At 43.9% G+C, this 22,983-nt stretch overlaps 2 protein-coding genes across 8 annotated transcripts in view; one reads left to right on the top strand and one right to left on the bottom strand.

Moving 5' to 3' along the window:
- APBB2 (amyloid beta precursor protein binding family B member 2) overlaps positions 1-2,290 on the bottom strand; it is a 149,645-nt gene extending 147,355 nt beyond the window's left edge. For 5 of the 7 annotated variants that reach the window (XM_065737116.1, XM_065737122.1, XM_065737119.1 and 2 more), the window contains exon 1: positions 2,214-2,263. The gene's annotated coding sequence lies outside the window, so the exon portion shown is untranslated. Of the gene's footprint in view, positions 1-2,213 lie in introns of all 7 variants that reach the window. The other 2 variants (XM_065737114.1, XM_065737120.1) reach the window with 1 other exon arrangement.
- An 11,672-nt stretch (positions 2,291-13,962) lies between these two features.
- UCHL1 (ubiquitin C-terminal hydrolase L1) lies at positions 13,963-18,437 on the top strand. Its single transcript, XM_065736132.1, has 9 exons — positions 13,963-14,080; positions 14,162-14,173; positions 14,345-14,473; positions 15,357-15,507; positions 16,729-16,814; positions 16,890-16,937; positions 17,313-17,382; positions 17,725-17,783; positions 18,024-18,437. The coding sequence occupies exons 1-9, from the start codon at positions 14,048-14,050 to the stop codon at positions 18,108-18,110; spliced, it is 675 nt and encodes a 224-aa protein (XP_065592204.1). The 5' UTR covers positions 13,963-14,047; the 3' UTR covers positions 18,111-18,437.
- Positions 18,438-22,983: the final 4,546 nt, after the last annotated feature.

Here is a 22,983-nt window from a genome sequence, read left to right as displayed (position 1 = left end):
TGCCAGTTTACATCCATTTGTTCTCATGCCAACATTGTTCTTTAGTTTAAATAGCTCCTCTCCTCTTCTAGTGTTTACATCCCTGCTGTATTTGCAGATTGGAATCATATCCCCTCTCAGGCCTCGTTCTAGGATAGAAGGGCCTGGCTATTCTCACCTCCTCTAGTAACACTGCTGCTTCTTCTCACTAGTCCCTCTCTGCACCTGTTCCACGCGAAAACCCAGCATACCCTAGGAGCTCTCACCCACAGCACCTTCACCACCATTTTTGCCATCCCACAGCCGCAGGATGGCAGCAGCATGGCCAGTGAGGAGCTAACATACCCAGCACGTCTCTTCCTGCTATGCTGCTCCCAGATGCTAAATTCCACTCACAGCAGAGCAGACAAAGGCAAAATCTCATCTGTACCCACAGGAGATGTACGTACAATGCTGTACATACATACTACAGTACAGTGTGTTTTCAGTATGGATTCCAAGCGTAAATGCAACCCTAACTTAGAGCTTCTGAACAGTATGAATCTTTTATCTGGCAGAGGTGTCATCCACTGACTGCTCACAATCACCTACCCGCTACTAGGATTCATTTCAGCCTTTGCCCACCCTCCAGTAAGAAATCTTTACAGCAGGCAATCTCTAGTACTCATATCCCTCCTAACCAGCTCCCAAAATCCAATGCTGCAGCAGTACTCTGCACCTACTTAAGCATTCCCTAAGGAAGGCACTGCCCTCCTGCTAAAAGGGGACAGCAGAATCCACCCAGAACCCACTAAAAAATGAACATTTTGAGTCACTGACTCCTAACGTTTGCAAAAACAGAAAAACAAGAAAAAGGAGTAAACATTTCCACAGTATGCGTCCTTGTGTTCCTCCTGAAGAGTCCTCTCTGGACCTTCATTTCTTTTAAACAGCAGACAAACAAGAACAGAACCCAGAAATACTCCATCAAACACTCACTGATGCAAAGGAAGAACCAAAATACCCACGCACTTAGCATGGCTGTTCTATGCAAGGAAGTTACTCAGACAAGATTTTGTCACAAGGTCATCATAGGAGGATGTCTCTCCCTTCATATGCCAAAACATCTGCACAGATTTCAACTAAACTTCATTAAGGCTGGCAGAAAATAAGTTTCAGACACAAGACAGTCAACTCATTTGGGCTTTCTGAAAGTGCTAGAGCATGAGATGGCAGAATGGTGCCATATGTCAGATCCAGAACAGACTGGAGAGACACATCAGCAAGGAAGAGGACACAGTAAGCCTGCAGTCAGCAGCTTGTATCTCTGCTCTGAGGTAACACAGAGGGTCTTGCACGAAGCACTTTAACTTGCTGCAGGTACTGGTATCCCACCCAACTTGCTGTAGACACCATTATCCCGCACAACTACCAGCAGCATTCACAACGCACAAAGCCTGCTGAAAATCTACACTGCAAATGCAGTCTGGTTTTCATTTATTTTGCATTTAAAGCACAGAATCACAGTCATTCTCCCTAAAAAGCAGGAGCCCGGCCAAGAATGCAAAGCATAGCAAAAGAGCAGGCAAAGCAAGCGAGTGCAAATACAAACCATGACACTATTCATTTTATTTCATCTGCCAGAATTCCCTCTCAAGCTGCAATGGAAACAGCTTCATTGCTGTCACGAGACCCAAACTAATAAGTTCAGAGGGAATTATAGCAGGTTCACATTTTGTTCTGAGGACCGTTTCTTTACATACTGCCATTTCCAACCCTGTGTACGAACCTCAAGTACTCTTTATCCGGAGCCGAACTTGCAGAAAGGACAGACTAACATCCAATAAATAATAATAACAACTACACAAGCTACTTCAGCAGGCACTTCACCCACTTTCCACGCCGTTTCACCTCCCCACACCCAACACAGCGAAATCCACCGCAGCTCCCGGGCTCCGCAGGAGGGAACGCCGGCACCGCACTGCCGCCCGGGTTGCAGGCAGCAGGAACAGCAGAACAGCAGCAGCTCCCGCTCCGCCCTCGCAGGCTGCAGCACAAAGCCTGCGGGCAGGGATGCAGCCCCGCACGGGCAGCAGAGCTCCAGCAGCGCCCGCCGGCCAGGGCCCTCCTTTTGTGGGGCTCCGCCGGGCGGAGCGGAGCGGCGGCACCGCAGACGGCCGCTTACCCAGAGCCCCGCCGACTCCCGAGCGCTGCGCTGCGCTGCGCTGCCCGGCCCTCCCACGGGGAGAACGCACCTGCCCGCCGCTCCGTTCTCCGAGCGCCCGAAGCCCGCAGCGGGATGCAGCCAGCCTGCCGGAAACGCTTCCCAGCCTTACCCAGGAAACGATTCCGGCCGCCGGCCGCCGCCGCCCCTCCTCTCCCTCCTCCCTGGCCGCCGCCCAGCGCCGCGGGCCGCAGGGAGCCGGGCGGGCGGGGCCGCCGCCGGAGGCGCTCGGGCTGGGGGCGGCGGCGCCGCGTTGGGTTGGCGGGCTCCCACCTATCGGGCACCTCCCCGGGGCGCTCCCGGCCACGGAGGAAAGGGTACGGAGTGTTTTCCGAGCACGGAGAGCGGCCGGTCCTGAATCTTTCTGCTTTAACATGCTTGCAGGATAGGGCCGTGAGCCCCTGGGCACACGTTGAGATGCAGCAGTAGGATTCACAGCGGCGCTGCGGGTAGCTTGTAGTGAGGCTTGAGTGAGTACATTTCTGGGAAGCTCCTTCTTAAAACCTCAGGGGTTCGTCTGTTCTGTCAAGGTTGTGAGGTTACAGCCGAAGAAAGTGCTCAGAGCTGAAGCAAAGACTTTAACGTGGAGTAATATTTGAGTAGAAAGCATGTAACCACGAGCACATCTTTCACCCCTACACCTTCTGATAATGCCCTGAAGACTGGAACAGCAGATGCAAAACAGCCCGTATTACAGTACAGTGCTGTTATCAGAATAACCAAAGATGCACTAAGAGGTCAAAGATGACCGTTACAATAATGAAATGGCCAGTGTGATTTTCTCTAAAATGAAAACGCGTTCAGTGACACTATTAGAGTGCCCAAATCAGCTTCAAAATTCACAGCAGTGTTTCTAATGGGGAATGCACTTATCAAGAAGGGATGATGATTCTTAACATGCATCCCAGAACCTTCAGTATTTTCTTTCACGAGTTTATAACTATGCTCCTTGTAACAACAGAACTTGGAGGATCTGAGGATCTAAGTGCAATTAAAGGGACCATTAAGGTGAATAAGAATATAGTACCTTTAATTAGAAATATTCATGTTTTTGATGACCATACTGACATACTGACAGCCTAAAGAACTGAGGAAGAAATGCAATTATAAGCACTACAGTGGTGAAAAAGAAAAAGCAGCATGTAGATAAAGGTGCAGTAGTTCAGAGCAAAGTGCTTGGCAATTATACTTCAGTAATTACTTACAATTTAATAATTACTTACTCCTAAATTTATTCTTGTTTATGGTGGTACTGACGTTTGTATCAAATGTGGACATGATTTAATCTAGACTTGCATAAAAAGAACAATACTTCTATATGCTAAAACTCACATTTTAATTCATTCTTTCACATCTTTGACTATGGTGAATATCCAAAGAAAACCTTCCAAATAGTTCTAATTATCTGCAATAGAAATGTATCACTGTGCTAAATTCAGGAAGGACTGATGACATCCTGAGACACCCAAAGGTGACTCATCAGATTCCAGCTCTGCAAACCAGGGTGCTTTCCTCTTCAACAGACCACATCATCCAGCAGGAGGGAAAGCTTTTATGCAAAGAGATTTCGAGGGCATATTGGAGCACAACTCTCCCTGGAATTTGCGCTTCCTCTATCGGAGAGATGCAAGACAACTATGGAGTTGCCCAAGATTATTACTGAATACCCTATTAATATGTTCTCCTGCAGCAGTGGCCAGGCTAGATATTCATACATTCACATTCCTTTGTTAAGAAGTGTAAAAGCATCATGTTGTGGTTTTTGTTATGCGGTTAAAATTATGATTAACATTTAGTTACATGGTCCATGTAATGTACTTTGGTTTGCAATGTAGTAAGCAGGGTCATAAAAGTAAGGCATCAAGGAAACTAAATAACAAATTTTGTATACCTTCTAAATGGACAGCTCAATACACTCAGACACTCAGCATCATTTCCAGGTGGATATGCTGCCTGCATAGGCTCAGCAAGTCTCATCAAACATAGACCTCTTCTTTTAGAGCAATCTTATGTGTTAACTTCCCCAGTTCAGTGAAATGTTCCTGTAGCTGTGGGAATTAAGGAACTGATACAGAGCAATTACTTCTGCACCTGTGACAACCATCTAATAAACCAGCATTTGCAAACATAACAGAAAGAAAAGAGGCCTTTCTATATTATCAGTGCATAATGAAATAATTTCATCATCATCTTGCTGTGTCTATGTTTGAGCAGTGACTTCAGATTTATTTTGGTCTAAGTCCATCCAACTTTGCAACATCCACTGACAAACAGCTGTCTGCAACCTCCTTTCCTCTGTACTGCACAGGTTTACAGATCTACGTTGAGATTATGCCTCTGAGCGCTCTCTCAGGAGAAGCTAATAGTTTCTTCCCATCTTCTTTTATATACTAGCGTTTTACTTGAGGGTTATTCCTTGTAGGGGAATAGTTAAAGTATGCGGCGTTCCCACCTTTTCCCCCTGCAGATGAGAGTAGAAAAAAGGTGAACATGGGATGAGCAAGACTACCATCTAGCGGTGCAACTGCGGTTTAGTATTTCAGAGGAACCTACACCATCGAATAACCATTGGCTGAATGTATTATTCCTAAACGCAAGCCTAACATGGAAATTAATGAGGAAAATTCTGTTACAGCAGGACAGTGATTTTATTTGGAACTGATTCTCTTAACATTTTCACATGGTTACATCAAGTCTCCCCCTTAAAGTATGAAATCAAGATTCAAGTATTGAACTTAAATTACATTTTTTTTCATTGCAAGCTTGAACATGCACTTTTTTTTTAGAGGTCAGAGGATTCAGTACCACAGGCACACAGTGGGAAATTGTGTATTTTTCTTGTTATTTGGAGTTCTTGACCCATTTGCATAGGAGCACTGGCACAGGTTGCCCAGAGAGGCTGTGGAGTCTTCTTGATGATCACACAGCCTCCTGGACATGAGCCTGCATACCCTTACTCTGGGTGTAGCTGCTTAAGCTGCAGCATTGGACCAAATGACCTCTAGAGGCCCCTGCCAGCCCCAGTCATGCTGTGATTCTTTGTGATGAGTGCTCCGTGGGCAAGCATATAGTGAAGGACTAGTTCTGCCACGGAGAAAGTTCACTCCATGTAGCATTCTTCCCCGTGTCACTTTAAAGGACAGCAAGTAATAAAGTAGTTCAGGTAAGACTACTCCAATAGTGAAATAAAGCTGGGAACTAATCCAAGGCCACCTGCAATACTAACAGACCTCTCTCTCATCCACTGCATTAACTATCTCAGACACATTATCACTACCTTAATAAATGCTGCGCAAATTCAGTCCAAGGCAATTTGCAGACCAGCAGTTTGTGTTATTTTGATATGTCAAGTATAGAAGAATGACCATTTTCAGGTTTCTTTCTAGCTTTTCAAGCATGCAAAGTATTGTGTCCAAGAATTGCTAGTATTGCTTGTAAACTAATATGTTAATGACCTTTTAGGCATTTGACTAGATGTAATTCCCTGACCAATTCTTCTCCAGTCTGTTATACAGCACTGTACTGAGATTTCCTGAGGGTGGGGTGGAGGAAAGGTGGCCCACCCCACAGACAGATGCGGCAGTTCCTTTTTTTATTATTATTATTTTTTAATTATATTTTTCTGTCATTCCAGGTAAGCTCTCTCTGGAGAAAGGTGAGAAGGATGATTTATCTCCCAAATACTTGAAATGGAGAACTAGAACTCTCTCAACACATCAAGCGATAACTGCAGGAAATCTATCCATTTTTGGACTTTTTTTCCAGCTAGAGCAGCCAAGCAAGGAAAAATCGTAAGAAAAGTTGTGGAGTTTTATATCCTACAGCAGCTGCTTAGGCACTGGGATAGAAGACAGTAGGTTCTTTCAAAGCTGACATTTTAGCAAGCTCTATATACTGTTTTATGTGGCTCTGGCACACAAAAAATACTCAGAAGTCTGAAGAGAGAAACTATATGTAGTCCAAAAAAGATAGTAGCTCATACTTGTGAAGCTAAAGTGGAGCTGTATTTTTTTTTTTTTTTGCCTCAGATGCTTAAAGTGAATGTGGGAAATAGACTTGTACTTTTTGATGGCCACCAAAACATTCCATCTCTGATATCTTTCTACATCTGAAAAGTAGGAATATGAAATAGAGATTTGGGAATTACACTTGTTCTTGAGGCTGGTTTTTCCATAGTTTGAGAAGGCGGTTGTTAGAAGAACACAAAATAAATCATAGAATCCTTAGAGCTGGAAGGGACCTCTAGTCCAACTCCCCTGCAATGAACAGGGACCCTATTCCCTACATATGAACATTTGCAAACTAAATACCTCCACTAAAACAGGTGAGGCTCGAAGAACATTTTGTATGATGTCCTTCATAACAACATGTGGTCTGGTTCAACATTTCAAAACAGCGTTTATTGAACTGATCTTTCTCCATCAGCAATGAACACTATCTAAACATTTATTTGCTCTCCTCCTTGAAGAATATGGAAAAATTCCTGGAGCAAAAGGGAAGAAAAGCCTCAATTTACTCCCCTCTGCTGATGCTCTGGGAGGCTCTGCAACTAGTCTTGGAGACACACAGATAGCACTGCAGAGTGCTTGCTTCTCTGCAGGCAGCTCAGGGCAAAGGCAAGCCCAAAAGGGGCAACTGACCTTGTTTCACTGTGTATTTAATATAAATGCTTGGAGGTGAGCCAAGGCTAATAACCTTCCTCCAGTGGCATGCAGTGGAGAGTCAAAGCAGTTGGGCTCCAGAGCTGCTGTTTCCCTCAGCCAGTAAAAGCACCAAGTACAGCACAACTGCCTTTCATTACCATGCACTGGGTGGTCACCACATGTAAAACATTTTGTGACAGAATTAAATCTGAATTGAAGGGTTGTGTTCTACCAGATGTACTTCTGGAAAGTGGTTATTAATGTGGGGCTAAGTCACTTGTTCTTACATGTTTTGAAATCAAAGACTTCTCTTAATAAGCACAAGTTAATAGCTATTCTTAATTTGAAATTAACACAGGAGTTGGTTCTGTTTAACATTTCTACATACTGCCATAAAGTGGAGAAGCAACAGCAGCACAGATCTAGGCCTGTGTGGCTTTGCATCTGCTGCAGTCACACTGAGAAAACATCAGAGCTGTGCTACTAAGTCATTCCCAAGGCACCAGCTCCCCAGAGCAGCACACTGAATATACATACATATTTATGTGGGTAGAAAATCTAGGAAATGCATTGGCCTTATGAGTGATGAAGAGAACTGGCTTGGATGCAGAATGTGACTTTTTCATCCAGTCCTGCATAGGCCACCCACTTAAGGGAATGACCAGATGCACAGGCAGGTCCTGGGCAATCCAGGGACATCTGGCACTCATCTTTGCCTACTACACCGGCAGCAGCTCTGTGCCAACATCTCTGTTCAGGTTCTAACAGAAGAAACACTTTTGAACTTCTTGAAATGGTCTACAGCTGAAACTCCATTTCTGGATGCTTCTCTAATTAAAAAAAAATCCCCATGCTGCTCAAGAGCGTGCACGTATCATTTAGGGAGAAAATTCTTATTGTGGTATGCTTGTCCTAGTTGTTGCACAGATCTTTAGGCTAACTTGTAGTGCCTGAGTTGTTATCAAACTAGATCTTTCAGGAGAATATGTTGAGCTCAGCACACCTTGTTTCAGAATTTATTTGGATTCATTTGGTTTGGTTAAATATATTCATAAAAATTGGAGGGGAAATTTTCACCAGAAGACTACTCCTAAGATATCAAGAGTACAGAACCATGCCAGATGTCTGGAACAAAGCAGCCATCTTTTCAGCATTCTGTGACCAAGTTAAGCTGAACAGCTTTTTTTATGATATGGCTTTGTTTTTCATGAATTCCATTGTCAATTACTTTAACATATTTATCACCAACAGTTCTCATTAAACCATACATTCCTCAGCTCTCTCATTTTCTTACATCTCATTATATGTAACAGTGGATAGTACTCAGGAGCTGATTTGGAGCAACTTGAGAACTGACTGTGGAATGCCACAATATAAGAAGGACCTAAAACTATTACAGAGCATCTAAAGGAGGGCTACAAAGAAGACATATGAGGAGCAGCCGAGGTCCCTTGGTTTGCTCAGCCCAGAGCAGAGGAACTCAGGGGAGGCATCATGGTTGACTAGAGCTCCTCATAAGGAGGTTGAAGGGGCAGAACGGAGCTGTGTTCTCTGGTGACAGCAACAGAACTTGAGATAACAGCATGGAGCTGCAACAGGGGAGGGTCAGGTTGGTGTTCGGAGAAGGTTCTTCACCAGAGGGCAGTGGGCATGGAACAGGCTCCCCAGGGCAGTAGTCCCAGCCCCAAGCTGCTGTGCCAAGGAGCTCTCAGACATAGAGTTTGAATTTTGGGTGGTCCTGTGTGGAGCATGGAGTTGTACTTGATGATCCCTGTGAGCTTCTTCCAACTTGAGACATTTGTGATTCTATTATTTTTATTTTGTTTCAGGAGCAGTTCAGTCTCCCTAAGGTAACCTCCTCCAGGAGTCCAAAGGAGAGGCTGTGGATGCTTTCAGGATGCTCTGTATAGGTGAAGAGTAATCAAAAGCAAGCCTAAGTTTAGGGCTTGCTAATTAATTTTCTCTCATTCCTGTTAATCTGAGTAAAGCACTGACTGGATGAAAATGTAAGAAGCAATGCATGTGTTTATCACAGCTATCATGCAGCCATTACATGAAAGCAAGAATTCAAATGAGGTCTCCTTATTTAAGATATATATTTTACATCTCTAGATAAAGAATCCTACTCCAAAGAATATATACGTTAACAAAGACAGGGAAGGACTGTTCTCCTCTACAGACTGGAAAGATGGATTGTTCTTGTCTATATAAGAAAGAAGTGACTTGCTAACATCATCCAGAGAAAGAATGTAAGGAAAATGAGAGACATGCTGATTGTCCATGGTCTTCCTATTGAAAGCCTAGCTAGCTTTCATCACAAATAAAAATGGATAGTACATAAATTTGGCTGGAAACTAAGACACTCTTATCAACAGTTATGTTCCCCCTGCCTTTCTTTGTGGAAAGAGAAATAAGTCACTCGTTGTTTGTCCACCTTCTACCATGAAGCAAAGTATCCTATTGCTGTGTCTCCCATTGACACCATCGCCACATGGTGGACACAGTTTTGCAGAGGAACAAGATGAAAAACTGTAAGCATCCTGCCAGGTAAACTTGAATTCAGGAAAGCGACAGCTACATTCCTCAGAACTGAGATGCTCAAGGCAGGCCACTAAAGTTACATTTTAGCACTTCAGGGAATACTTCCACCTACAGGTTTCCAGATAAGCCATTGCTTTGTGTAGAGATTCTTGTTTGTTTGTCTGTTTACATACTGGAGAATTTGGCTGTAGTTCATAGCAATTGCAGAGTCATTGCTGGCACTCAATAAGCACAAAAGCAGCCCTTGGCAGAGCACCCCATCAACCCGACTCTTTTCTCTACATAGCTTTAGTGTTACTCCTCTCCCTCATCATATGTTAGACCCAGCATTCATATGCTTCAGCAGCTCTCTACATCAGCAGCTCCTAGTCATTCCATCTCCTAGCCAAAATATTCCCTCCTTGTGGAGAAGGGGGTAGTAAATGCAACTGTTCTAACCTCAGCAGCCAAGACTAAGTAAAAATCGATTTATTTCCACCCCCTCTCCCCTCCTCCATTCCTAGCTCAGCTCTGACCTCCTTGAATTCCTTTCTCTTCCAAGCCTTACTCCTGCTTACCATTTGTCACTTGGAGACCTTTTAAGCCCATAGCTCCTGTCCCACTGACATGGAGAGAAGCTACTGATACTCTGGTGCTAAACTGGACATGCATCACTCTGCAGTGCTGTGCTGCAGTCACTGAGACTCCTCACAGAGGTATTTAAGTTAACCTAGCTGCACGTCAGAAACATACACACATATCTTTGGTCCTACACAAAGCTACCTATGGACCCAGCCTTGTTATAAAATCTCATTTATGTTCGCCCTCTTGGTCCACTTGCTTTTCTAATGGCTGGGGCACTAATACACATGAATTACTGCTTTGCTGCAAACAATTTACAAGAAGAAAAGGGAGGTATTGCTAATTTATGCAGATGCCAGATGTTCACTGTCTTTGTTGTGGCTTCAGACATGTTTGTCATGTTTTCTGTTTGGTACTTTAAGACACAGTGTACTGGGTCTGGCTGAGATGGAGTTAATTTTCTCTACTGCAGCTGTGTTATGGATCAGTGACCAAAACAGTGCTGATAACACAAAGATACTTTAGCTATTGCTCAGTAGTGCTTGCAGAGGATCAAGGCCTTCTCTGCTTCTCACTCTCCCCGACAACAAGTATGCTGGGGGTGGGCAGGAGGCTGTGTGGGTACAAAGCCAGGACAGCTGATCCCAGTTGACCAGAGGGATATCCCATACCATGTAACACCGTGTTCAGCAATAAGGACTTGGTGCACAGTTCTTTCAAGAGAGCACTGCTCAGGAACTGGCTGGTCAGTCAAGTGGTGGCGACAGCTTTCAGTTTAACTTATTTTTTCTCTCTCTTTTTTTTTTTTAATGTCATCCTCCATCCCCCCCCCCCTAACTCCTTTGCTTATTAAACTGTCTTTATCTCAACTCACAGCCTTTGACACTTCTAATTCTCTTCTCCATACCCATCCCAGTGTGGGGTAGTAAGCAAGCTGTGTGGGGCTCAGCTACCTACTGAGGTTAACGCACGTGACATAGGATTTTCTCCAGCATCTGTTCTGGGTGAAAGGTTTCCTTCAGTAAACCCTAGTTTTCTGTTTTTGAAAAGCTATATACATTGTGTGGTATAGCTGGAGCAGTGGCATGGAGAATGTAACATACCCATTTGGTGAAACCAGTATGCAAATGCAGTTGTGGTCAGTTCCCTTACATCGCAATGATGCAGACACTGACACGTGTAGATATCCAAACATAGAAGAAAATAGTGGTATAAAATGAAGACTGCTTTATTAGCTTTCCAGTCACCTACTGCATACCAGTTGCTAAGTGATAAGAACTTGCCTCGTTTCACAGCCACATAGCTACCAGTCTAAAAGCTCGTCATGCTTTCAATTAAGTTATACATGTATAGTCCATATGAACTACAACTTGACTCAGCAGGCTTACAGCAGTCCTGTTAGCTATTTGTAAAGTCCAAAACAGAAACCACATCTGTCCTCACTATCTGTCATAGTGCATAATCAGTCATACATCATCAGAACATTAACTATGGTGAGCTGCAAGGATTCTCTCCTTTCCAGACAGTTAAGGCTGGATTCATATATTTAAAAGCCACTGACTGTGCTGTAGACATCTACACCTGAGCTGGTCCCCTAGGCTCCCTTTATAATCAAGGAAGAGAAACTGCTGTTTATAGAGCACAGTTTGTCATAGCCCAAAGCTAATATCCCTGTTTGGTTTACAAATATAAACTGGGAATGTACTGGGTTAAATTTGCCATTTATATCTACTTGCACTGAAGAAAGATAGTACAGAAGCTTCCTGTTTGCAGGAGAGTAGGTACTGGGTACTGGTAAGTACTGGACATGACACAGCACTCATTTTTATGCCTCTTCTGAGAGGCAGACATCTTTATGCAGCTGCAGCAGAATTTACCAGTTATATTTACTGCTTACTTTGAAATAATGTATTGATAGATTTTGCAGATTATCCTTTAGAAATGGTCATTCCTGCTACAGTCCCTGTGTGCTGCTTGTGGCACTCAGACACTGCAACAACACCCTCCCTGTTGTCTGCAACCTTTTCCACAGCCCAGAAACAGGGGCCATTCCACAGATGCCTGTAATCCCAGCATCCAAGCATTCAGCATCTAAGTAATAGTAACTACACTGAGACCAGCTGAAGATATAACACCATTTGCCATTAAGTAAACCAGAAATAAGATTTTCCTTGTCATTTTCAGACTTCCTTTTTCCAGGCTGCAAGGTCTGTGCTTTGCCATTCTCTTCGAGAAGCTGCATGCAGTCCCTCCTACATGTGCATCAGTAGTCATTAGCATCATACATGTTAATTCAAGTTGTTTTGCTATACTTGCATCTTCCAGCATATGCAGAGTTGATCACAAAAAGCAAGGCAGTCAGTCAATACACAATAAATAGGATGGACCACTTTGAGCTTGCACATAGGTATCAGTGCAGAGAGATCAGACCAGACTCCTTGGGTCTTTCTCATGTCTGGCAACATCCCAGTTTTGCACAAAAAATACCAAGACCTTGTTATCCTACTTGTTCTTCCTCAAGTCTTGCTATAGGTGCACCCAATGTGATGCAGCATCTTGGATCTGCTGCATCCATGTGTCAAAGATTAACCTGTAAAATTCTTTCCCTAGGACTTCACTGTGAACAGAGTGAGGTTGGTAAATAGTCTCTGTTCAAATACATGAATGCAGCATACTGGTTGGAATACCTCACTAACTTACAGTAGATGTAAAGTTAATACAGATTTGCTGGAAATTGGGCATGCATTTAGAAATTTTACTGCACTGGGTTACAAATCTTTCTGAAACAGGATGGAAAACAAAGGAAGAAATTCCTAAAACATAAGCAGGTTGAAGATATTCAGCTCACTGTTTTATTCAGTATTCACACTGAATTTGTTTCAAAGATTAAGGTTGAGAGAATGCAGTTCTTCAGTCTGGAGTAAAGAAGGCTCCAGGGAGATCTCATAGAGGCCTTTCAGTATTTAATTGGGGATCTGTAAGAAAAAAAGGGGACTGACTTTTTAGCAGGGTCTGTTGCGACAGGAGAAGGGAAAATGGTTTCAAACTAAAAGAGGGGAGATTTAGATTGGATATAAGGAAAAAGATTTTTACAATAGGAGTGGTGAGGTACTGGCAGAGGTTGCCCAGGGAGGTGGTGGATGCTTTGACCCTGGAAACATCCAAGGTCAAGTTTAATGGGAACTCTGAGCAACCTGATCAGGCTGTAGTGTTCCTGTTCATTGCAGCAGAGTTGGACTAAATGACCTTTAAAGGTCCATTCCAACTCAAGCAATACTATAATGACAACAGTGAGGTAACCCTACAGGGCTCTCTCGGGCTATTGATCAGCAATCTGGGTGACTGTTTGGGTTCCTCAAATGAGATTCCCAGTATCTTGCATAGGTTGGCTTTGTTTCTTTGCTCAGGTCGGCCTTGTCTCCTTGCTCAGACACTCCATGCCAAAGACACGGAATTCAGAAACCCTCAGGTCATGAATAAGAGATAAGAAATGCTGCACGTTATCATTAACCACAGCAGACCGTTTCTTGAGGAACAGATTCAGACTGCAGGGATGCAATCAGCAGGCAGATGACAGCAGTGTTATCATCTTACCGTGATTTCAACCAGGATGTAATGCCTGCGTTGAATATTTATTGATGCTGCCATGTACACAGCAGCGGGGCCTGAATTTCCAGGCGCACCTACGCAGACAAACCCTCCCTGACAACCAAAGCTGCGGTACACGAGCAAGGCGGTGCTACAGAGGCAGCCCTGGGCCGACGCCTGCCCGCCCCACGGCTGCCCCTAAAGCCAGGGCAGCGCTTTGGGCCGCTCGCTGCTGCCACCTGCAGGCGGGTCGGGGGGCACCGGTTGTGCTCTGGGAGCGGTTCGCGGGACCGTGCCCGACGCCCCGGGACGGCGGGGGGAAGCCCGCCGCTTCTAGCACTTTCCGCACCCCGCCGGGCCGGGGTCCTCCCCGCGCTGCTCCGCCCTCTCCCCCTGCGGCGGCGCGGAGTGGGCCGGCCCGCCCCTATATATGGGCCGGTGGGCGGCTCCGCGCCGCAGCGTTGACGGTCGTGCGGAGTGGCGAGGTGCCGCTGTACATCGCCGGAGCGGAACGCAGCCCCCGTGCCCAGCCATGGCGTGGCAGCCCATGGAGATCAACCCCGAGGTGCGCGGAGGGCCGGGGCGGGAGGGAGTGAGGGGGGGAAGGATGAGCTTACTCACCTCTGTCCCCCTCATTGTCTTCCAGATGCTGAACAAAGTGAGTTCCCGGCGGTTCGCTGTCCGGTGGCCGCACCCGCGGGGCCGCTCCCCTCCACCCCCCCAGGGCGGGAGGCGATGGCGGCGCCGCGTTGCGCTGTGTCACGGGGCCGGGGCTGTGGGGTGGGGGTTATGGGGAGCGGCCCCGCCACTCGCTCGCTATGCCCTGCAGGTGCTGTCCCGCCTCGGGGTGAGCCCTGGCTGGCGCTTCGTGGACGTGCTGGGCTTCGAGGAGGAGGCTCTGGGCGCCGTGCCCAGCCCGGCCTGCGCCCTGCTGCTGCTCTTCCCCCTCACCGAGCAGGTAGGAGCCCCGCACGCTGCTGGAGGGGCCTCGAGTCCCCGCAGCTGAGCCCGGCTGCACCTGCTGCGTGTGAGCCGCTGCTCGGCGGTCTGCCGGCATCGCCTAGTGGCGGTGGGTGTGGCCCTGCTGGGCTGCGGTGGGGTGATGTGATGGGCCTGGCCCAGACCTCCAGTCAGCTCCAGCGAGAAAAAAATCAGGGAAAAAATATAGGTCTCTTGTTTTAATGTGGCTCCTATGCTTTTCTTTGTGTAGTGGACTGAAGAAAATGCTGTTAGCGGTCTTGAGTGTGAGGAGTGGTGGTTCTGCATCTTGCTGAATCACTCTCTGGGTCTGGAGAGGCCTGAGCTAGTGCTGTGTGGTGATGCCTGTAGTGCAGTGTGCTGAAGAACTGTAAGGACATGCACTCTAAAATGAGCTACACTTAACAAATGCATCAAAGGAGGGATTAAAACCTTTTATGCTGATCTATATGCGCTTTCAATGGGCATGGGTTAATGAAAGGGAGTAGTGTAAAGGTTCAAAAGCAAAGTATTGCGTAGACATGCTAAGTAGCCTCATCAAGTAGCTAATAAAACAATTGAGAGATGAGAAAAAGAGCCTATCCGTTATGTGACTTCCCCCTCAAGCTATTTCCAGTGTACAACACAGATGGAGAAACCAAGCATGATGCTTTGGGATATGATTAAGTCATGTAGGTAGTCCATTAAGGCTTGGCCTGCATCCAGGATAGACAGATAATGCTTTTCTGGACCTGTGCCGTGAAGATGACTTTCTGGGTAAGTTTTTCTATCTAATCCTGGTATTGGTTCTCCTGTATGTGATGATTTGTGCAATAAAAAGATAATGCTTTGGTGAAACATTGAAAATGATTACGTGTTTACAGCATGAGAACTTCAGGAAGCAACAGACTGAGAAAATTAAGGACCAAGAAATCAGTTCCAAGGTGTATTTCCTGAAGCAGACTGTCAGCAACTCCTGTGGGACAATTGGTCTGATACATGCAGTTGCTAATAACAAAGACAAAATTAAACTTGGTGAGTATTAATATTCTAAGACACTTGAATGTCCACCTTTTCTATGCCAGTGGAAAGTTGAGTGGTTGTGGACTATAGAAGATAATGCTATATAACTTCGATTTGGAGGTGGGTCCTTCCTCTCTTGGAGAGAAACAGGAGTTACAGAAGTGACAGTCCTATCTTGGTAGATGAGCATTACAGGGTGGGAAGAGGTGCAGAGCAGCACAATGTATTTGCGACTAGGAAGCTTTATGCTTAGAAATGACCACTGTTATTCATGTCAACTGAACAGAAAGTTCTTAATGCTAATTATATCCAGTATAGGTGAACTTAATCAGTGCAGTTCATCAGTTTAACACATTCCCACCTTTCTGTGAGGAAAGCCTTATGGGATGATGATAGTATGGAAGTGTATTCACTGTAAGGGACACCTTTGATTGTCCTATGTAAGAAGATATAAAACTAGCCTGGGTAATTGGTGGCTGGAAGCTCCTGTTTCCTAGGAAACAAGTTTACAGATTGTTGACAAAGCTTTGCCATTAAGTCTGGATAGTGTTATATTTGATTTTGCAGTTCTCTAATCTGAACAATAACTTAGTGCCATTGTCCTGAGAACTTGAACCACTTGGGTGGTGTGGTATTTCTTAAGGTTAAAGGATGTATGGAGAGAAAGGTGAAATGACCATTGCTTTAGTCTTGAAAGATTTCTCTGGGCTTGCTATTGAGCAGTATGGATATTATTGCATGTATTACAGGGAAGAATAGTAACTTTCTCTTAATAATAAGTGCTAATTCATGCCCTGGAAAGGCAAAGTAAGCTTAGTATGAGTGGATGATCTATGAAATAGATTCTCTATTTCAATAAAACACAAATAAGTATCCTGTAATAGCATGAATAAATGAAATTGTCTTATAGCTGCTTACTTAAAGACATAACTTTACTTCTGCCATACCTACAGGGAGAAATGGGAAGGCCAAATGCTGTTTGTACTTCAAGTCAAGTATTCAGAATATCCTGAGGCTCTTGAACTCTGGCTGTTTGTGTAGCTTGTTATCAATTGCTTTTGGTTAAATAGTTTACTTCAAGTTAAAAGTAGTAGTTCTAATATGCTTAGACTGGAGATGGCTCCAGGCTGGATGTAATTATTCCTAGTTAGCACAGTGAGCATTGAGTGGTGTGGACTGTCTGAACTGCAACTTTTTCTACCTATACTGAAGAAAATCTTCTATCCTGTGCAGATGAGGGGTCTGCCCTGAAGAAATTTCTTGATGAAACAGCTGATCTGTCTCCTGAAGAGAGAGCTAAGCGTTTTGCAAATAATAAGGTATATGAACCATACAAATAGCTGTCAGCATCATCACTTCAGGGATGCAGTAACTTGTATCTGCTTTCTCTTAAGGCTATACAAGAAGTCCACAATGCTGTTGCACAAGAAGGGCAGTGTCAGGTAAGATAAGAATGGGTACAATCTTGGGAGAAGAGAGTGTTAAAGGTGCTAGAGCAGTGCCATTTCTTGTCTGGCAGATAGCCTTTTTTATGAGCTGCAGCACCTAAGTAACAACTGAAGGGTGAATGCAGGATTTCTTTGTCAGATGTGTTAAAAATGGGGTTCAGGATGTGTCCAGGGAGGCTGAATATTAAGGCTTCAGCCTTTAATGTATAGTAATGTGTAAAGGCCTTGCAGAGGCTGAATCAGGTTGTTGATGGTTTGGTTTTGCTTTCTTCTAGGCATCTCCATTGTCTTATAGATGCAAGAGGAATTTTTCTAAATGTAGAAGTAGGCATTTTTCAGTCTTAACTGTGTCTAATGGTCTGTTCTAAGGTTGAAGACAACAGTGTGAACTTCCACTTCATCCTGTTTGCTAATGTGGATGGACATCTGTATGAATTGGGTAAGCTCCTGAGTGCTCTGGAGTTAAGCAAGGCTTACTTTGCACTGTATAGCAGTGTTGGTGGCTCTGGCTAGAAGCTTGCTACTGGTGTAGCTTCTAATGACATTGTCCAAGCCAATTTATAGTTAAAGATTTTAACTGAAGGTGAGTTGCACTGAATGTGTATGTATTCTTGTAAAGCACATCATCTCCTGTAGAGCTGGGAATACTTAGTCTCCTTTTCACATGATCACTTACTGATGGTGTATTGTGCCAAGATTGTGTACTTGTTTTTTACATTCACTGTACTGAATTCTGCTAATTCATACTAAGTATTGTGAGTAATGGGCCTTTCTTTCACAGATGGGCGTATGCCATTTCCTGTAAACCATGGCACAAGCTCAGATGACTTGCTATTGAAGGTAAAACATCTCACTTGCTGCTTGGCTTCTAAAAGGATGGGGTACGTTCAGTGTGTAGTTGTGCAAGCTGGTAACAAATCTGTACTGCACAGCTAGAGATCTGTTAAGTTTTTTGTATTAACTAGTGCTATTAGATCATGTAACTTAACTGTGGGGACCCAAAGGAGATCTGCAATGATTTAGGGTCTTTTTTTAAAAGCAAGTGTATTCCAGTCATCTAAACAGCCTTTTTCTTTTAAGGATTCTGCTAAGATCTGCAGACAGTTTACAGAACGTGAAAAAGGAGAAGTTCGTTTTTCTGCTGTGGCTTTCTGCAAGTCTGCCTGAGGCTCTGAAGGAAAGCAGTCTAATAGCACATCAGTAAATGCAGTCTAAACTCCAGTGCTTCAGTACTTGTTAAACACAGCTGTTCTGGTAACTTAAATTGTTTCCACCCTTTGCTATACACAGAAGCAACATCACTTGAGCTTATGATAAAGGGTGAGCTCAAGTTTTAATGTGAACAGTTTAGACACATGGTGTCTTTAGACTCTTGTTTTTTCACGTTAAATAGGAAGTGCTTAACAGGGCTTGTTTAATGTGTCTATAAATGGAGCTGTTGGTTGATATTTCCTTGTCCTTAATGAGAATAAAACTTTCTGCTGGAAGACTAAATGGAGTTCAGTGATTTATTCCTTTTGTCCAAAGAGTTGCTTGTGGCAACTTCATTTTGTAAATGCCACTCAAAGTTCTTTTCTGAGCATGAAGTTACTGTTAAGGGTTAAGCAGGTCAGCTGAGGGTGACATTGCTTAGCAAGTGTCCTGAAGGCCTTTGAGATTAAAGATGCCTTCATACCTGGCTAATGTGAGCCAGGCCTGCACCATCCTTCTGTTAAAGCATTTTCTAATGTCCAGTCAAACTCTTTAGCTGTAATGTGTTGTCCTTGTTTATACTTATGGCCTACAGGTAAGGTGGGATAAATGAACACTGAAATGACAGTTTGAAACTGTGCTTTTACATAAAGATAAAGGTACTTTAAATATCAATCTCTCAAGTTTTGTGAAGTTGAAAGCATCTGCAAGGTAAAGTGTTGAGTGTTCTTCTTCAACAGCCTCTTTCTCAGGAGGCTGACAAAACATGGGAGAAGGCCTCCTATGGTATTTCTGCTGCAGCCTCCTTCACCAGCACAGCCTGGAGCCACCTCTGCCTTCCCTGTGGCTCAGGCTGCCTAGCAATGAGGTCTCTCAGAGAGGGAACCAGTTGTGGCAGGCGCACAGGGGGCTGGAAGGAGCAGCAACCATCAGAGGTATAGGAGAGTGGAGTTCAGCCATTCCATTGTGTGCCATTCCTGTGGGATTGTGCTGTTGGTCTGCAGGGGACTTTACTGTTTAAGCTGTTGCCTTGGGTACCTGCTGTAACTGTGCCTGTAAGCTGCTATACTGTAGCTTCCTGAAAGTGCCTTTGAGTTCTGACTATTTCTTACAGTGACTGCATCAGTGTGTTTGTTTTCCATCTAGTAGTGTAAGCTGAGCTAGTGAAATTACTGCAGTGTTATATCATGCTTCTTTCCCCCACCCTCTTCTGCTCAGGCTTTCAAATTTCAGTTCTATTGAATTACAGGCATTTGAATAATTTCTTTTTGGAGAAGTAGGAAAAGGGTTGAGGCATTCACTTTTTTGTCTCCCTTTAGCCCTAGGTACAGTTTCAAAGGATGGAAGGTTAAAGCTAGCAACTGGTTATCAGTCCACTCAGGTATATCAACAGCAAGATTTTCACCTATTAAAATTAACACAGGTGTCTGGCAAAGCACTGAACTTTCCCCTGAAATGACCTGTTTAGAGGAAGATAAATTATCAGGGAGAGCCAGGGTTCACGTGCTCCTGTGATCTGTGACAGAGTTGTCTCTGGAGGTAAGGATCTGAAAGCTGAGTAGGTGGGAGCTTTTGTTACGTTAACAGCTTTTCAAGGTATATGTTACTACACTGAAAAGTCAGCATGCACATAAGTGCGTATGTACTGCTTCAAATCCATCTAGAATAAGCTAAGTAGAAAAGGATGGCTTTCAGATACTTATTTTGAGTTTATAGATGCTGTGTAAGCTTTTTAATGCATATTTTCCTGCTAGTTTACTTATTCACAAATGGCTTTTCAATTCTCATCTTTGCCCATTGTGTCACGTTTCACCAAAAGTAATTGGAACAAAGGGTATAAATTTCTGTAGGCTTTTCTTTCAAGAAGTTATATACCAAAAAGCATTCTTTTAATGAAAATATGCTCTTCAATAATTTAACATTCTTAGCCACATCCTACTTCAAGTGGAGTGAGGGGAGGGAAATCACTGTGCGTGTTTCCCTCTGTTTTTATATTGAATCTGTAATTCTGAATACAATTGTTCTCTGAATTTAACCAGAGAGAATGTACAGGAAATTAGCTCTTTTTGTCTACTCATCTGAAGCCCGAAATATTTCAGCCCAGAACTCTCACTGTGGCAGTTACTGAAGCAGGCAGGCAGCTTGTGAAACCTAATGGTGTTCCATGCATCTCTGAAAGAAATCAGTAACTGGTTGTTACCACTGCTGATCTGGGGAGTTTATTGTGCTAATTATATCATTTGAATCAACAGGTTACTGTGGCTTTTTTGCAGCCTCCCAGAAATAGGCTTTTAACATGAAGAGCCATCCTTGGGAACGTTTCAGAAATATTTAGGATTTTCAGGTGGGATTTCAGGTTTATGTGTTCAGGCATGCACATTGCTGACTTAAAATCATACCCAGTGTTGTCTGTGCTCAACCTGTCACTTTCTTAGTTCTCTGCCGAGAGCTGTAGTGAGCCTGTTCTGCAGGTGGCAGTATTGGGAAACTTTTGGCAGTAAGACTGTTTCAGGAGATGTCAGTGGCAAAACAGACACAACTGCTCATTTATTTGGAGGTGTATGTAATGTGAAATATGCCATTATTTAGAGTGGGACCCCTCACGAGCTAAAGTGCCCATTTAGTCGAATGTTAATTCAAGCTTGATGCAACATGTGAAGCCTCTTATGCATTTCAATAGCCTTTGGCTTAGGTCCATAGCTTGTTTGTAGTTAATAAAACACATACCACTTCATGCCCTGTACATTACATGTTACTATTTCAATATTAATTTTCCTTTTAGGAGTAAGGAAAGGGTGGGAGTAAGTCCAGTAGCATCCAACTTCTGATGCACAGACCAGTACTTAACATGGAGAAATAACCTGAAAAGGGGAACCGAGAGTACTAGTATCTACCGCCTTCTGATGCACAGGCACTGGGAAGTTGAAGTGGCTGGCTGATACTCCTAGCCCATGTGCTGGAAGCAGGGAGAAAAACAGAATGTCAATAAACCTCACAGTCACAGGTTCCCTCTTCTGGTGCTACCAACAGCTAAGAAGAGGCTGATGTCAGACCTGAAGCTCAGTGAGACTATGAACTGAGTGGGAGCAAGCAAGAACTTGAGGAAAGGAAGCCAGAATCATAGTGCTGAAAGTCAAACATCTAATTTCCTTTGTGACCAAAGGAATTAAACTATCACTTGTATTTTTTTCATTTTTAAAGCCTTACAAAGGGTGATATTAAATTACTGGGAGTGGTTGGTTCCCCAAGTGCTTCAAACTCAAGGGACCTTAATTGAGCATGAGGCTAAGAGCTTAATGTAATTTGTTGTTGATCTCAACACCTGGCTGGAGTCAGTGTGTGTATGGACAGGCTGGGAGGCAGGCCCTGGGGATTGTGGCAGGTGCCAAATTGAATATAAGCCCATGTGTTGTGTGCTCTCATCATGAGTAAGGCAAATTGCATACTATGATGGGAGTTATACTGGGAGGAGTGAGGCTGGCTGATGGAGGAAAGTTGCTATCCATCTGTACTTGGCACTGGTGAGGCTGCACCTGGACTGATGTCTAGTTCTGGGACCCCAATCCAAGGAGCACGTGGAGCAATCTGGAGAGGATCCAACAGAAGGGTGCTGGAAGTCTAGAGTGCATGGCCTGCAATAAGAGGCTGACTGAGCTTGGCTTTTTCAGAAGAGGTTAAGGGAAGCTCTAATTGTACTGTACAACTTCTTCAAGGGCATCCTTTAACAAGGATGACAAAGTAACTATTTGATGGTAGTAGCAGATAGTATATCAAAGGGCAGTAATCACAAAATGATGCTTGGAAGGTTCTGTTTGGGACATTTGGACACTAGAAGTGTACTTGTTTGGAGGGAAGTGGTTCAGTACTAGAAAGAAATCATCAGAGGAATGATGACCCATCTTCAGAGCTGGAAGTTTGAAGAGCTTAGCTAGAAAAAGTCACAGCTGATGTGATCCAATATCGCCAATGCTTCTGGGCAAGGGGTAGGATTAAATGATCTCCAAAGGTATATTGGCATTGCAATTTATGAGGGGATACAAGGACCCCTACTGGGAATGGGGTGTAGGAGAAAGCCAGTGAATGCTTGATGGGGAAAATGGGATAGGAGACAATTCCTGTTTTCTTATAGGTCATCCTACCATGAACACCACAAACACTGTAAAACGGTTCAATGATGTTTCTACCTCCTTAAAAAATTGCTGTGTCTCAGAAATGAAGATGGAGCTCAGTGTACAGATAATGAGGAACATAGAACTGATTCAAAAATTTCTCATGCAGCTTTTGCCTAAATGAATTTCAGATGCAGTGAGTTGATATTACAAGGCTTGCAGCAGGATAAAAAAAAAAGGTGAGCTGCATGGCATCAGAGGGACAAGACTGCTAATGTGTTTTGGTGGGGTTAGTGTTTTAAGCGCAGTACAGTTAAAAAAAATAATGAAAACAAAAAAACCCCATGCTTCAGTTGCTTTCATTTGTTCAATGTTAAACTGAGAGGCATTATTACTTCTAGCATTGTAACTAGACAACTGAATTTTCTTTTCAAGACTGCATACGCATGTTCAAATCCTACCAAAACAGCTTCCACTCTTAATGTGTTTTTACTATCCCCACTGTGCAAGTAAGGAACTGAGACAGATTCTTGCCTAAGGTAGTACATGGAATTGATGGCAAAGCTGGGATTAAAATTCATTTTATAGCCATGTAAGTTTTGTTTTTCAGGCAGAGTTTTATATTTGCACTAGTTTGGCTATGTGCCTGAGTTAATATATTCTACCTCTTAGTATGGCTTATTAGCCATACTAAGTTGAGTGCTAGGCTAACCACGGCTTGACTGGTTTCGAGAGCAGCC

Source organism: Cyrtonyx montezumae, unplaced genomic scaffold (genome assembly GCF_038088225.1).
Source record: "Cyrtonyx montezumae isolate F1298 unplaced genomic scaffold, pur_monq_1.0 scaffold_2, whole genome shotgun sequence".
NCBI lineage: Eukaryota > Metazoa > Chordata > Aves > Galliformes > Odontophoridae > Cyrtonyx > Cyrtonyx montezumae.
Note: the sequence above shows the minus strand (reverse complement) of the source record. Positions and strands in the feature narration are given on the sequence as shown.